General features: G+C 32.2%; 3 protein-coding genes and 1 long non-coding RNA gene across 4 annotated transcripts in view; 3 read left to right on the top strand and 1 right to left on the bottom strand.

The window, feature by feature from the left end:
• Window positions 1–1,036, top strand: part of Swip-1 (EF-hand domain-containing protein D2 homolog Swip-1) — a 30,564-nt gene extending 29,528 nt beyond the window's left edge. Inside the window, exons 2-4 of the mRNA XM_076417343.1 lie at window positions 237–345; window positions 475–648; window positions 709–1,036. Coding sequence (XP_076273458.1) covers window positions 237–345; window positions 475–648; window positions 709–846 — 421 coding nt within the window. The 3' untranslated portion in view covers window positions 847–1,036. The remainder of the gene's footprint in view (window positions 1–236; window positions 346–474; window positions 649–708) is intronic.
• A 529-nt stretch (window positions 1,037–1,565) lies between these two features.
• Window positions 1,566–2,503, top strand: LOC143204626 (uncharacterized). Its single transcript, XM_076417308.1, has 3 exons — window positions 1,566–1,848; window positions 1,900–2,051; window positions 2,107–2,503. The coding sequence occupies exons 1-3, from the start codon at window positions 1,660–1,662 to the stop codon at window positions 2,381–2,383; spliced, it is 618 nt and encodes a 205-aa protein (XP_076273423.1). The 5' UTR covers window positions 1,566–1,659; the 3' UTR covers window positions 2,384–2,503.
• A 2,821-nt stretch (window positions 2,504–5,324) lies between these two features.
• The window catches only part of LOC143204617 (mitogen-activated protein kinase kinase kinase 7), a 51,272-nt gene continuing 42,215 nt past the window's right edge, over window positions 5,325–14,381 (bottom strand). The window contains exons 7-8 of the mRNA XM_076417297.1: window positions 10,598–10,794; window positions 5,325–6,062 (exon numbers count right to left, since the gene is read on the bottom strand). Of these exons, the coding sequence (XP_076273412.1) occupies window positions 5,826–6,062; window positions 10,598–10,794 (434 nt within the window). The 3' untranslated portion in view covers window positions 5,325–5,825. The remainder of the gene's footprint in view (window positions 6,063–10,597; window positions 10,795–14,381) is intronic.
• Window positions 7,573–10,782, top strand: LOC143204634 (uncharacterized). The gene is made up of 3 exons (XR_013007648.1): window positions 7,573–7,942; window positions 8,024–8,142; window positions 8,477–10,782. It is a non-coding gene; the product is annotated as an uncharacterized LOC143204634 (long non-coding RNA).

Here is a 14,381-nt window from a genome sequence, read left to right as displayed (position 1 = left end):
TACTTCAAAATATTATTTAATGGATAGCGCAAAAATCCGCAATAATCTGAATCATATTTAATTTATGTGGTTTTAACGATTAACGAAGTATGGTTTATGTGAAATATATCAGGTAGCCTGAAACGTGCCAAAAAGCACGTCACGAGGCAGAAGCGCATTTATTGATAGAAAATCTTGATAATGGGAATTAATTTTATATATTATGCAAACAGTATTTAATAATTTTTTTGTACTAGGTTTAATATCAGCAAGGATGGATTCTTAAGTTTTGACGAATTAAAACGCATGATGGAGGTTCTTGGAGCCCCGCAAACACATCTTGGACTAAAAGCTATGATTAAAGAGGTATAATAGTTCGTTAATTTATTATTAAATCCTATCATTTAAAAATTAAATTAAAAAAAAATTAGTTTAATTAAAATTAAATGCTAATATAATTTAAAAATACTTTCTATTGTAAATTTTATATTACAGGTTGACGAAGACAATGATGGTCGTTTGTCTTTTCATGAATTTATGATGGTTTTCCGTAAGGCACGTGCCGGTGAACTTGAAGAGGATTCTGGATTAAGTGAACTTGTGCGATTGACCGAAATCGATGTGGAAAAAGTTGGAGTTAATGGTGCTAAAGAATTTTTCCAAGCTAAGGTAATATTTGATTGGCATCATATTGGTACTGTATACAGTGGGTAATTATTCTGTTTTTAGATTAATGAATTATCAAAGAGAAGCAAATTTGAAGATGAAATTCGTGAGGAACAAAACGAGCGAAGAAGGGTGGAAGAGGAAAAAGTCATAAGGAGGCAACAGTTTTTGGAGAAGGCCTCTGTCTTTAAATGTTCTTGAGCAATATCAGAAATTATATATTTTATGACTGACATATTTTTATTGTATTATTTGATCATATTGATTATTTTATAAAGGTTTTCACTGAATTAATATAGGATCGTTGAAATATTTTTTAAGTTAAGTTTATATGTAGATTATTTTTTATCTTTGAAGTGCATTTTAATGTAAATATAATTTATAACAAATATGTATGTTTTTCATTGATTTACCTCAGATATATATTTGGAACAGAATAATCAGAGTATTAATTGTTTAACTGTATCAGAAAATATTCTTACCAAAAATGAATAGTCTCTTTATTTTTTGATTTAAATTAAGTTCACAAGTGATTGCCGGGGTACCTTGTTAATTTAATTTTTAAATTATTTAATTTATATTTATTAATTTACATCAGCTTGCACCTGTATTATCATTATATAACAACACTACAATTCTGCGATAATTTAATCAGCTATATATATAGAAACATTATAATGACTATATGTTTTAAGCAATCTTGAAGGATCTTGTTAGGATGTTAAATTGATTTTTAAGTTTAAATATAATCTATTTATATTTTTAAATGGCATTTTTAATGAAAATATGTTGAAATGTATACGTATTTTGTTAATCTAATTAGAAAATATGCATTAATATATTTGTCATCTTAAAAATTATTATATTTTTTCTTATAGACAACCAAATATACTGCTCAAACAATAACATAACCTATAGGTCACAACTTGTCACTTTGTTTATCTAGGTGATGTGGAAGTGAAGTCTGATTTAATAATATAATAACTAGAAATAAACGAAAAATTAATAAAAAACATGACAGATTTAAAAAAGGACTTGGATGAATATTTGCTTCTTCAAAGCGATCAAAAAAAGTCCTTCAAATTAACAATGCCTGCTATACCTTTACAAAAACCAAACATCACAAATTGGTTCAAAAAAGAACAACCTCCAGAGGATCAAACTTGGTTTCAAGAAACTAAAAGGGAATGTTGTCCCAGCTTGGTAATTTATTTTTGAGTTATTAATGAGACCTCACTATATTTTATATTTTAGTCGAGATTTCAAAGGATGGTGTTGTTTGTTATATGTATCGGATTGGGAGTACTTTGTTTTACTATATCGTTAATGTATATTCCAGTTCTTCTATTTAAAGCAAGAAAATTTGCTTTGCTTTTTACATTGGGAAGTCTATTCTTTGTCATGAGGTATGCTGTTACTTATATTGTAATTTCTATAGATTATCTTTGTTATTTTTTGTAGTTTCTTCTTTTTATGGGGACCAATAGCCTATATAAAACATATGTTTTCTAGAGACAGAATTTGTCTTACATTATCTTATGGTGGCACATTATTTGCAACATTATATTGTGCTCTACATTTGCAAAGTACACCTTTTACAGTACTTTTTGCGATTGGTCAAATAATTTCTTTGTTGTGGACAATTATATCTAATATTCCAGGTGGTTCAACCGGGCTATCATTTTTCTCAAAAATGTTTAGTAGGTCAGTTAGTGGAGGAAGTGCTTTACCTATTTAGTGAAGGTATAGGTATTGAATGTCAAGTATTCATTTTTATTTATATTTTTTACTGTATATATATTTGTTTGAAAGTTTGTTTTGAAGTTGAATAGAGAAATAATAAAATATTGTTTTAAAATGAGGTTTATTTGTAGTTATAGTTCACAAATACACTTATAAGTGGACTCTGATTAGAGTAATTCTCATTTAAAATCGTTTTTAGGCCTTTTTGGGATTTATTTGAATGAATAATAAAATGACAAAAATTTAATAAAAAAACTTTTAAAAATTCTCTAAATAAAAATACTTTAATAACATTTCAGTAAAAAATATAAGTGTCTCACAATCCAAAAGTTATGTTGGAAAAAGTTTGTTGTGGGTTTGATGAGTTCAGTTCAGTTCAGGTATCTGAAATTAAAAGACAAATCTGTCTATTAATATGTGAAAGTTGTGACTATGAAATATACTAAAATCATTAACATTTAAATAATTGATATTGTTTGAAAATTAATCCTGAAATTTCATATTTTTGTTACTCAAAAACGGCTTGAAACGTATGGATTATTTTCGCTTAAATCGATGACCATACAGGTGCCGAATTTACCATTAAAATCATAAAGCAATCGGTCAAATCGTTTTTGTGATATAGTGAAAACCAAACTATGAAACCTATTTTTATTTCTGGTCAATAGATAATTGCTTCTTCTGTTTCTTGGTAGTGCTCTAAAGTTACCTTCTTCGCTTTTGTTTTATCATAGACGGCGGCGCAAGTAACAATCATTTGGATGTCAATTAAACTGTCCAATGTTAATATATCATACATATTGCAATCTTAATAATTTTGGGGTTGTGGTGAAGATGTTTTAGAACGCTAGTCAGATCAATGAATTCATAAATTCATTGTTTTACCAATCAAATACCAATGATTGTTGTCCAACATATAGTTTTTCTCTTGATAAGATAAGTTCATGATGTCAGAGATTTATAAACATTGTTAAATATAAAATTCTTATATTTATTTCCCAAAATACCGTTTTATAACAGCTGCCTTTTTAAAGCTTTATACGGTATTTTGGGCCTCTGTCAGTACATTTTATTGCCTCTGTCTGACCTCTAGTTTACTTGGAAAAGGAAAAAACTCTTATAAGTGGACTATTGGTTCCAAGAAAAGGTGATTGTCAGACTATATAGTTTCAGAGTGGGTATGACATACATACACACCACCTTAAATAGGGCGAACCAAGAGATTCGCAAGCCTCAAGCCGCTCGCGTCGTAGCACCGTCCACCAGGCATTAAGAAAAGGTCGCAAAGCTGGAGCCATCTTCTTAAATGTTTCCAAAGCTTTCGATCAAGTATGGCACAACGGTCTACCGAATGACCTAATTTCCCTGATAGATTCATACTTATACGACGATAGATCCCTTCAAGTGAGGATCGATCTTGAAAACAGATTTCCGCAGGAGTCCCGCAAGGAACTCCACTAGCCACTGCCCTGTTCAACCTTTATATGGCCGTTTGCCCACTCCATAAACATTCCCATACAGCATTTTATGCAGATGATACAGCTTTCTTTGGCACCGGTTACAGTCCCGACGCCATCCGCGATAGACTTCAAGTCCCACTAAACCAGACGATTGCGTGGTACAAATTCTGGCGGCTGCAAATAAACCCCAGAGTTCTGCGCTTATCGCCTCCAAATTGATAAAGTCCCTATAGCCCTGGCTCCAGAAGGTATTATACCTCAGTCTCCAGTTCGGCCGCGGGTTCCAATGGGCAGCCCAAGTCCAGCACGCTATCTGCAAAGGCAATAGCGTGTACGGTCTACTCTTCCCACTCTTCTGCAAAAAAAAGTAAACTGCCAATCCACCAGAAAGCAACTCTATAAATTGCTAGTCCGTCCAGTCTGCCTTTTCGGAGCACAGGTGTAGTACAGGTACGTCTCTGAGAGAGAACTTGAATTACTCCAAGTGTTTCAATCCAAAAAAGTCCACGCGTTACTCAGTGTCCCATGGTTTATGAGCAACGTCAACACCCACCTCGAAATTAGGCATCTCGTTCGTGAAGAGTTTCACAAAGAAGCGAAATCAGCAAAAGACCATTTGGTTCTAGCTGGCCATCCGAGAAAAAGAAAAAAAATGTTGGCAAACATTCGCGAAATATTCACGACTAGTTATTAATCAAGTTGGTAAAATAAGATCGATCCGTATAATCGAAGATAGTTTGGGTATTTTGTAGTGTTGCATTATATTGTAATCGTAAACATAAGTATAATATAAGTAATCAATTGATGTCAGTTTAGTGAATCACTGACGTCTTTAAGAAAGGCTTATTTATTGATTTGAACCAGCGTTCCGAAATTATTTACGACTAATTCAACAAAGTCTATATACAGGTTTGATAGCTAATTGGGCTTGGAGTCAATGCTCATAGTGTCTTTGAGTTGCTTGGCTGAAGCTAATATAAATTCCATATAATTTTGATTGTATAACGTTTTCCATTAATTTTTTTTTCTTAATTTTCATAAGCGCAACGCATTTCATTGCATAAGCGTTGGCTGGCTTCAATTTGAGTATTGGGGCTAGGATATTATTTCACCATTTTCGGAGTTGGGCTTGATAATTTTGTCTGAAAGTTTTGTATCACTTGTCTGCGTTGTTCCGATGTTAAATATCAGGTTACTCATTCTCTAACGTGTGGCAACTGATGTTACATTATCTTCATATTACCAGCATATTCTTCATATGTTTAGAAAATAACTTATAACTAGATTTTTCATCAATCAGGTTCAATCATCAATGTCACAATTCAACTAATGGTTGAATTGAATTTGAATTTTCTTGTTCACTCTGGGTTATATGATAAAATATATGTACAATAGGTTTCTATATATAACAATAGAGTGAAAATAAATTAAATAAACCATTGTGGAATTACAAGGAATTGTGTTAATAAGACAATATTAAAATATGTGTTTTTTTAATTTCAAAAATCACTTTTTAAAAGATAAATATTGCTAAAATAACAATAACAAGTCCAAAATGAATATAAAATATAACCAACCTATCTAATAAAGCTCTAATATTATCAAAGAGTTAAAATGATGCTAAATATACTCTAAGACAATATTAATCTTTATACAATCAGTAATAATTTAGTCTTCAAGTACTACTTTGTCCATTAAACAGTATTATGGATCAATAATATCTTGACTATTAATATTCATAAACTACATCTACTATAATAGAAAAAGACACAATTGATTAAGTACTTATACATATAGAAAAATATGCAATATCACAAATATATAAGGGTAGTTCTTAATTCTCAAAGGACACTGCTTTCAAAAAGAGAAAACCCAATCCTTGATGCATTATCTTTGAGCTACTTATTCTCCTTTGTGACTAAAATATGGCCACCTGATACAATTTTTGATCGTCACGATCGTAATTTGTCCACCGCCTCATGACTGATGAGGTCGATCGTGTCCAGGAACTATCACCCATCCGTCATTCGATTCTCGAGCCTGACCTGGGACATCGCCGTTTTCCTGCTGCTGCCTTAAGAGATCTCGTATCAGTCTAAGAGATTCTTTTTCCTCCTGCATGTGTTTCAGTTTTCTTTGGTTTTGTTCTTCTTCCGCTTCGGCTTGCAGGAGCTCGTTCCGCTTTCGGGTGAGCAGGACCAATTCAGTTTGGACCTAAAGCAAAGAAAATATTATATTTTCGTTGATCGTCTAGTGGTCGAAATTCGACAGTAATTCATTAAGTTATAATGTTGTTTTGTTTAAAAGTATATAATGCTCAGTGCTGTAGTACTTTACACTCGTCAACACTTGCAATGCAATTTAAAAAAGATTAGTGACAGTTAGTTCTTCAGATAGTTAGTATATATTAATATACTAACTATATACATATTTAATGGAGCATATATTTTAATATGTATACCGACAAATAATACTTTAATTAACATTAACAGGTCAATTGAAAAGTCCCCGGCCTTATACATAGATGGCGCTACTAGAATTAAATCCATATGTTTTTTAGTTAGCCCTAACCTTCAAAAGATGCGTGTATAAATTTGACAGCTGTCGGATCATTAGTTTGTGAATTATAGCATTTTGAGTGAAGCAACTTTTGTTATTGTGAAAACAATGGATAAAAAGGAATTTCGCGTGTTGATAAAATATTGCTTTTTGAAAGAAAAAAAAAACAGTTGAAGAAAAAACTTGGCTTGATGCTGAGTTTCCGGACACTGCCTCAGGAAAATCAACCATCAAGGATTGATATGCTAAGTTTAGACGTGGTGAAATGAGCACCGAAGACGGTGAACGCAGTGGACGCCCAAAAGAGGTTGTTACGGACGAAAATATTTTAAAAATCCCCAAATGATTTTGAATGACCGTAAATTGAAATTGAATGAAATAGTAGACACTCTAAAGATATCAACTAAATGTGTACATCATATCATTCACGAATATTTGGGTATGAGAAAGCTCTGTGCAAAGTGGGTGCCGCGCGAGCTCACTTTTGACCAAAAACAACGACGAGTTGATGATTCGGAGCAGTGTTTGAAGATGATCAAGCGTAATAAACCCGAGTTTTTGCGTCGATATGTGACAATGGACGAAATATGGCTCCATCATTTCACTCCGAACTCCAATCGACAGTCATCCGAGTGGACTGCACACGATGAACCCGCTCCAAAGCGTGGGAAAATGCAATAACATTTTACTGAGTAAAAGTGAGTATGACTTCATTGAATAAGTGTTACTAGAGACATGCGACATTAAGCTACCTATTATATATATATATATATATATATATATATATATATATATATATATATATATATATATATATATATAGCTGGAATGAATCAATTAAAACAGACTCACCCGAAAAAACATTTCCCATAGACACTTTTGAAATAGTTTATTTTGCAATAATTAACGTTTCCCACAAGGAAAAATAAACCGCAGCCCATTGGCTAATAAAACCGCGTAAATCATCCAATAGCATACCAACCTGAAGGCCTAACGAATAACTTTGTTGTCGGATATCGTCCAGTTGTACGTCAGAACTGTAAATATTAAGTTGGGAGTTTTTTAAAACGCCGACTGGTAATCGTCAGATGGTGCATTCCCTTGATTCCTTTTCGATTTTACCACGGATTTTTTTCGGGAAACATAAGTGAGATAAAATTAGCGATTTTTATTTCTTTTTTTTTTGTTAAATAGTATTCGATTGACCACCTGGAGATATCGGCTGTTACATCAAATAAAGCCTATCAAAATATTTCGATGTTAAATGGAATTATAAAGATGTAAAACGTTTCCAGATTTCATTCTCAGATCTGAGATGATTCAGGAATTTATAATTACCTGAACCAGTGTTGAAAAGATAATACAATGTGTCTAAAAAGAAGGTTTATATTTAGAAAATTGATTTAAAAAGATAAGCTGTCTATCAAAAATTGTGTTTATTAATTTTAATTGGTATATATTTTACTCCATTGTTTGAATCATTGTTTATAGGAAAACAACAAAAGCTGTTTGACTAAAACGACCGTAACTCTTAGGCCAAACATTTGATTATCATGAAATTTTGATATGTATCACTTGAAGGTCAGGACTACTTGGTTAGGTTTACAATTTGGTAGGCTACAATTTAGAGATTTAACTTAGTAGACAGCTCTAAATAATTGTCAAAGAAATCGCTTTTAGGAGCCACTAAAAGCTCATTTAATTTTTATGCTATGTTAGTTTTTGAACATTTTCCGTACAAAATATAGACATATTGAATGAGAAATTACATAAGGGTAATTCTAATTATGTTTACAATGTGCTTTTTGGCCACCAGATGAGAGGCAGATTGGAGATGAACAAAAACACCTATTAGGTCTCTTTTGGTCTTACAACTGGGTTTGAAATTTTACACTGTATCTAGTGTATCAGATTACATGTTTTTTTCTATTTTTGGTGTACAATTTTAAAGAAATTTTTAAGGAAGTCCTTTTTTTAGCATTTACAGTAAAAATGACTTCTTAAAAAATAAAAGCGAAACAAAGGAGTTTCTAAATGTGAGTGTTCAACCAGAGTACATTTTTACACAGATTCCTGCTCTAGGATAAAAATGCTTTTTAAAAGTAAACAGTGATGAACTTAGGGGGATATCTTATGAGCGCTTACATAAGTACAGGAAGGTTCGTTTTTTGTATTTTTGACTAATTGTAATTTAAATAGTAAGTATTTCATAATGGTTAATGAACGTAATTGAAAACCAGAAGTACCAGACCAGACCAAACCAAAGAGATCAGAAAGTATACACTCATATATTTCAATAATGTTTTATGTTAATAAATGCTAACATTTATAACATATAATACATTGTAAGACAAATAATTATTAAGTGTAGTTTGTTTTGGTGGGTGATGAAAGTCAATAGTTTCAAGAGGTAATTTCAACGCATCTTTATATTAAATGTAGAAATGATTTTTTTTATTAACGTTGAAAGAAGGGATATTAACTAGAATTTAAATATATTTTTTAATATCAAATACAACTTTTTAATTTTCCGTTATAAATATTCACATTTGGTACACCCTCTGGTGATTGAAACGCACAAAACGTGTAAACAAGAGTTTATACTTGGTTATGACCTGACATATGCTTTCTATATGTCTTTATTTTGTCGATATCATATTATATATATGAAAATTAATTTGAATATACTGGTATTGATTTACTTAATTTATTATTGTAAATTAATTCATCTGAATGCTTCATGTTTACTTCATTATTGTAATCCATTTTAAATACCAATTATTTGGGGATCTAATTGACGATATGCTTCCTCTGTTGATATAATTTTTTAATATTCTATTTGACCTATCTTAATATATTTGGAGTCTAACATCGACACAGAACTTTTTAAAATTCCTACCTAAAAATATCTTAATCTGACCCAAAGAAAAATGATAATGGAATTTTTATTGCTACCCATTAAAATAAATGTTTCAACGGGATATGTAAAATAAAAGCGGATAATTGTACCGCTGTCAAAATAATCGTTATAATCGATATGTAGGTGGTGAATTGATAAATCTGTTGACTGACCTATGGTCCGGTAGTATCGCATAGAATACTAGTAAATGAATAGATTGTTGGCAGCGTTACAAAAACTATACCACCATTTCCCAGATTGACTTTCGAAGTTGAAATAAATAGTTTAACGACAACAATTTGTATGTGATTATTTCCTCAACTTTTATACAACTGTTGTTGTGGGATGTTGTTAATGATATAGTTTAAAATAAGCTTTTTACGTACATCAACTCATTTATCTTATTCAATATCATTTTTAGTAGTCTCGGTGACATAGAGTATTATTAATATATAATTAAGCATTTACTACTTATATTGTAGCTAATTATACTTAAGCTGTAGCTTCTGAGATAGGGATGTGGGCCAAAAGGTATCGATAATAATGTATAACTCAAATATATATCCCTGACTGTCTATCTATATCTCGACCTGTTATTTCTATTTAATACCATATCTGATCAAGAATATTTTTAATGTATTAATTGGATCGATATTTATTAGACAGAGATAGAAGGAAAAATGTTTGTTTGACATGCTTTTCTGTAAATTGATTTCTGTTATTATGTATTGTGAGATTTGTCAATGTATTTGTTTTTTGAAGTGCTATCTATTCACCGTCTACTAGACCAGAGCTGGCACTCCCTCACTAAGTAATGACTGTTTACAGACCTCAAGAATAAGTTCCAGGGTGATGTTTGGCTTAAAATAAAGATGTGACGAGAAAAAGTGGTCTTGATGAATATTGAGAAATGTGATCAAATGCTCTGCAATCTGAAAAAAAATTCTGGGGAGTTGAAATTCTGATAAAGTCAAGAGCAACAAAACCAAAACTATTTTAGATACTATTATAATATTGTATTTGTGATAACTTTTTAATGCTGAGAGAAAAATTAGACATTGTTAAAAGTTAAAGCTTTTGGAAGCCCTTGGAAAAGGCTAATGGTTTTAGATAAATAATATATAATCGGAAGAATTAGAAGCCTCTGAAGAAAAAAGAAAATTCACATTTTCATAGAACAGTCATATTTTCAATTAAGAATAACTTTTTAACTCGGACTCAAGCAGAATCGCAAACCAGTTATTTCAACCAATATAACCTTATTTTCAAATAACTAGAAGTGATCAGTTACCGTCCAGTATTCCTGGGCAAGCTTCTTGTGTTCTTCATACTTCTCCACTGATCGGGGATCGTTGAAATCAGGGGTGGCAGGTCTCAAAGGTGAGTCTAACGATTCGAGCAGAACTGAAATGTTGTTGAGATCTGGACTTGTATGTGAGGTACTTCCACTGGTACTTATAGTTCCGGCGTTAACAGTATTCTGTGAACCTGAAATAAAAAAACAGAGACCATCAATTAAGGAAGCTACTGCAATAAAAATTCACACATTAATGTACAATTTTAGTCCAAATAATAATATAGTTCACATTTTCGTAATATTTTTGATAACGTAATATTAATAATGACCATATAACATTTTTGGTTATCAACATTTTTTCTAAAGAAAACATTAAGTTTTCTTGATTCCATAAATATTTGATTAAAACAAGTACACAAGTATTAATGTTTTTTTTACCATTTCAGCAATAAATACAGTAAAACATTTTACATTATCATGTTTGAAGATGTTTAGAATGCATTAGAACAACATTTTATGTTATTATTCGGTTTCCAGTGGAATTCAGAAGTTCGAAGACACCTATATTTCATATTGCTTGTGAAAAAAAGAGATATTTATTGGTCATATTTGTAGAGATTTCATAATGGGAACATAAAATATCGATACTTATTTTATTTCTTTCAGAACAGCCTTCAAAGTATCCATTTCTATGAATAACGTTTGGAAACCTTCAAAACATTTTTCAAATGATGTTGGAAATAACTTTTAACTCATTTTGTGAATTCCTCATTATTACATCAATAATCTTAAAAGGCTTTTCGCGAAGTGGTAAACTGAGTCGTAGTAACAGTTAGTTTCGCGTTTTCACCAATTCATAATCATCATCAATAGATACCACTCATTAAAATACATACAAACACCTAATAAATGAATTCTGCAGGTTTTAATTATTTGTGGATGCTTGCAATTTGACTGTTAAGGATGTATTTGTTATTACATATTAATAGTAACTGATGAATTTATATAATCTTTAACCGAAAAAGTGGGTACGTGTTTCATATAATTAATATTATTCATGATCTCCTTGGAGAATTAAACATGGAGTTCAGAACTGCTCTGAACAATATATTTTCAAAAATCCTTTGAATTTATATAATCTCCACTAAAACCTGTTAAACTTTGAGAAGTTCGCTATTTCAGATTTTGAGTAGTATCGTCATATTTATTTCTTAACAAATACGTCGCTGTTGGTGTCGAGCTATTTTTTAGCAATTCTTGTTATTGATGTCATTCTGACTTAAGATAGTGGGTTATCTATGATCTCTTTTTGACGTTCTTTTGCCACAGAAGCCTGAGAAGTGTCGTTTATGAATTTACTTTTCAATTATAATCATTGCTAATTATGGTTTTAGATCTGTTTTTCGACCGTGCATTGATATTAGCGTCTTAATTTCACTTTTAATATGATAACCAAAATATTGTGTGAGTGTTGTCTGTGGACGCGTTTCTTCTGCTGTATTATCAATTCCAAGTTCTGAATTCTTGAATTAACTCTAACCGAATGTTACTGAGGTTTGATTTTTCATTTGTCAATATTCTTGACATAGAGCCATATGTCCATGCACACTATATCGTGACTAATGGTCATATTGAAGGTTTTGACTTGGTTAATTGAGATTGACTGGGAGTACATATATCAAACGCTGATTAAGTTTGGCCCTGAAATCTTAGATCTAGACTAAGAACGATATTACATTTATTATATTACGATATTACAAGAACAATATTAAGGAAAATTTACTGGATAGTAAATAACTCGTTATAATAACACATGGCTGAAAAGTCTCGGGCCTAGCAGATAGATGGCGCAAGTTTTATTGTATTCACCGCTTTTTCATTTGGTACTAACCTTCAAAAATAAGCTGTTAAAGTTTGTGAGTTATTATGCTAAGAATGAAACTACTTTTGTTATTTTCAAAACAATGGATCAATAACAATTTCGTGTTTTTTACACTGCTTCTTTATGGAAAAAAATACCGTGAAGCTTATGACTTGAAAAGTATTATAAGGGCTCCGCTTCATCATAAAACGTTGGTTGCTGACTTTAAACGTGGTCGTACAGACACCAATGATGCAGAACGCAGTGGACGTCTAAATGCGATGCTCAAACATCAGAAAGCATAAGAAAATCCACAAAATCGTTTTGAATGATCGAAAAGTGAAGTTGCGTGAGCTAGGTAACATCGTAAAGATATTAAGAGAACGCCTTGGTTTTATATTGCATGAGCATTTGACTATGAGACAGCTCTGTTCAAAGTGGGTGCCGCGTTGGCTCACTAGTGCCCAAAAACAAGAACTTATCGACGATTCTGAGTAGTCATCAAATTCAGTTCCGGAATCCAAACGATTACCATTTAAGTGGACAGCGATTGGTGACAGGCGTACTTTGAGACAAAAGATAAATCGTTCTACAAAAGTGGTATTGAAATGTTAAAACGGCGCTGGAATGATTTTGTGGCTCTTGATGGAGATTATGTTGATGAATAAAGTCAAGTTAAAAAAAAAAACGCGCTTTCTTTGTAACGCCCGGGACTTCTCAGCCTGTGTATTATGTGTGTCATGTAACTGAACTGAACTTCTACAATTACTCCAATCGGATGGCTTCATTATTCTTCTTCATGTATTTTGACGGCATATGTCTTTGCAATGCGAACTGTTTTGTGATTAATGGCCGTATTGGAGGTTATCTCTATTTCAAAATATTTTTAGTATGATTGTATTTTAGGGTAAATGATGTGGCTCGGTGAATGGAGGTAAAACGAATTGAAACAGTGATGTTTACATTATGTGACCGTTATTTATTGGCTATATAAAAAATGTGAAAAATACAATTAGATAAAACGGATGACAGCGGTGTTACCTGGAGACGAGGCTTGGGCAGTCGATGGTGGCACGTCTAAACCAAGCGAGGGTTGAGCATTGAATGAATCGAAATACCCTTCAATAACATCCCAGATAAACGTCTCGGGGTTGCCGCCAGCTATTCGTTGTCGAGTTCTAGTCGGCGCTGCTGACACCCGCTCGTGTTCAACATCTGGGATTATATTTCTGGGAATTTTGTAGACCGTTATTCCACGATGTAAAATTCGACATGCCTCAAGGTCGCTACAGTATCTACCACTATATGGAAAGGCTGTGCAGATGACATCACCACACTGTGTACGTTTTATGGCGGAGTTGGTATCAGTACTATTAGTGAGTTGATGCGTATCGCGTATTGGCGACAGACTCGTTTTATTTCGCAATTCCGAAAATCGCCATAAATTATCGAACAACATAATATTATTTCGGGTCAAGTCATTATATCAAATATAATTGGACGAAATTAATTCTTTCTGCGATTCTTTCCGACTTTATTTATTATTGTTAAAAAACACGGGTCAGATTTTTCCTGCCAACCCAATAAAATACATATATTATAAGGACCTCTTTCGCAACCCGACCACAAAATATTGTCATAACTCCGTAGTTTACGAGAAATTATTACACATTACGGTCAGCTGTATCGCCGTCGTACGAAACAAAACCGTACAGGCGGCTTAAATTAGATCGTTTTCGTTTTTTACAAAAATCCACGTGGAAATTCGACGTAGCAAAAATATATATCTGTTTTTTTTTCTTTTAATATGACGACCAACGAAAATAAACCGATGTCAAAGCTCGCAGCACACGGTTGACTCACACATGCGTTAGGGACAGACCGCGCGTATCTAGAGTGGAGTTAATTAGAAAAACG

This window comes from Rhynchophorus ferrugineus, unplaced genomic scaffold (assembly GCF_030347505.1).
Source record: "Rhynchophorus ferrugineus isolate W39M unplaced genomic scaffold, kcgeb_rfMv2 rfM1, whole genome shotgun sequence".
NCBI lineage: Eukaryota > Metazoa > Arthropoda > Insecta > Coleoptera > Curculionidae > Rhynchophorus > Rhynchophorus ferrugineus.
The sequence above is the reverse complement of the archived record's forward strand: the minus strand, read 5'-3'. Positions and strand labels throughout refer to the sequence as shown.

Coding starts and splice junctions, on each gene's coding strand:
- LOC143204626 (XM_076417308.1), top strand. CDS start 1,660: ATGACAGATTTAAAAAAGGACTTGGATGAATATTTGCTTCTTCAAAGC. Junction 1,849..1,899: donor GGGAATGTTGTCCCAGCTTG/GTAATTTATTTT, acceptor TTTATATTTTAG/TCGAGATTTCAAAGGATGGT. Junction 2,052..2,106: donor AGTCTATTCTTTGTCATGAG/GTATGCTGTTAC, acceptor TATTTTTTGTAG/TTTCTTCTTTTTATGGGGAC.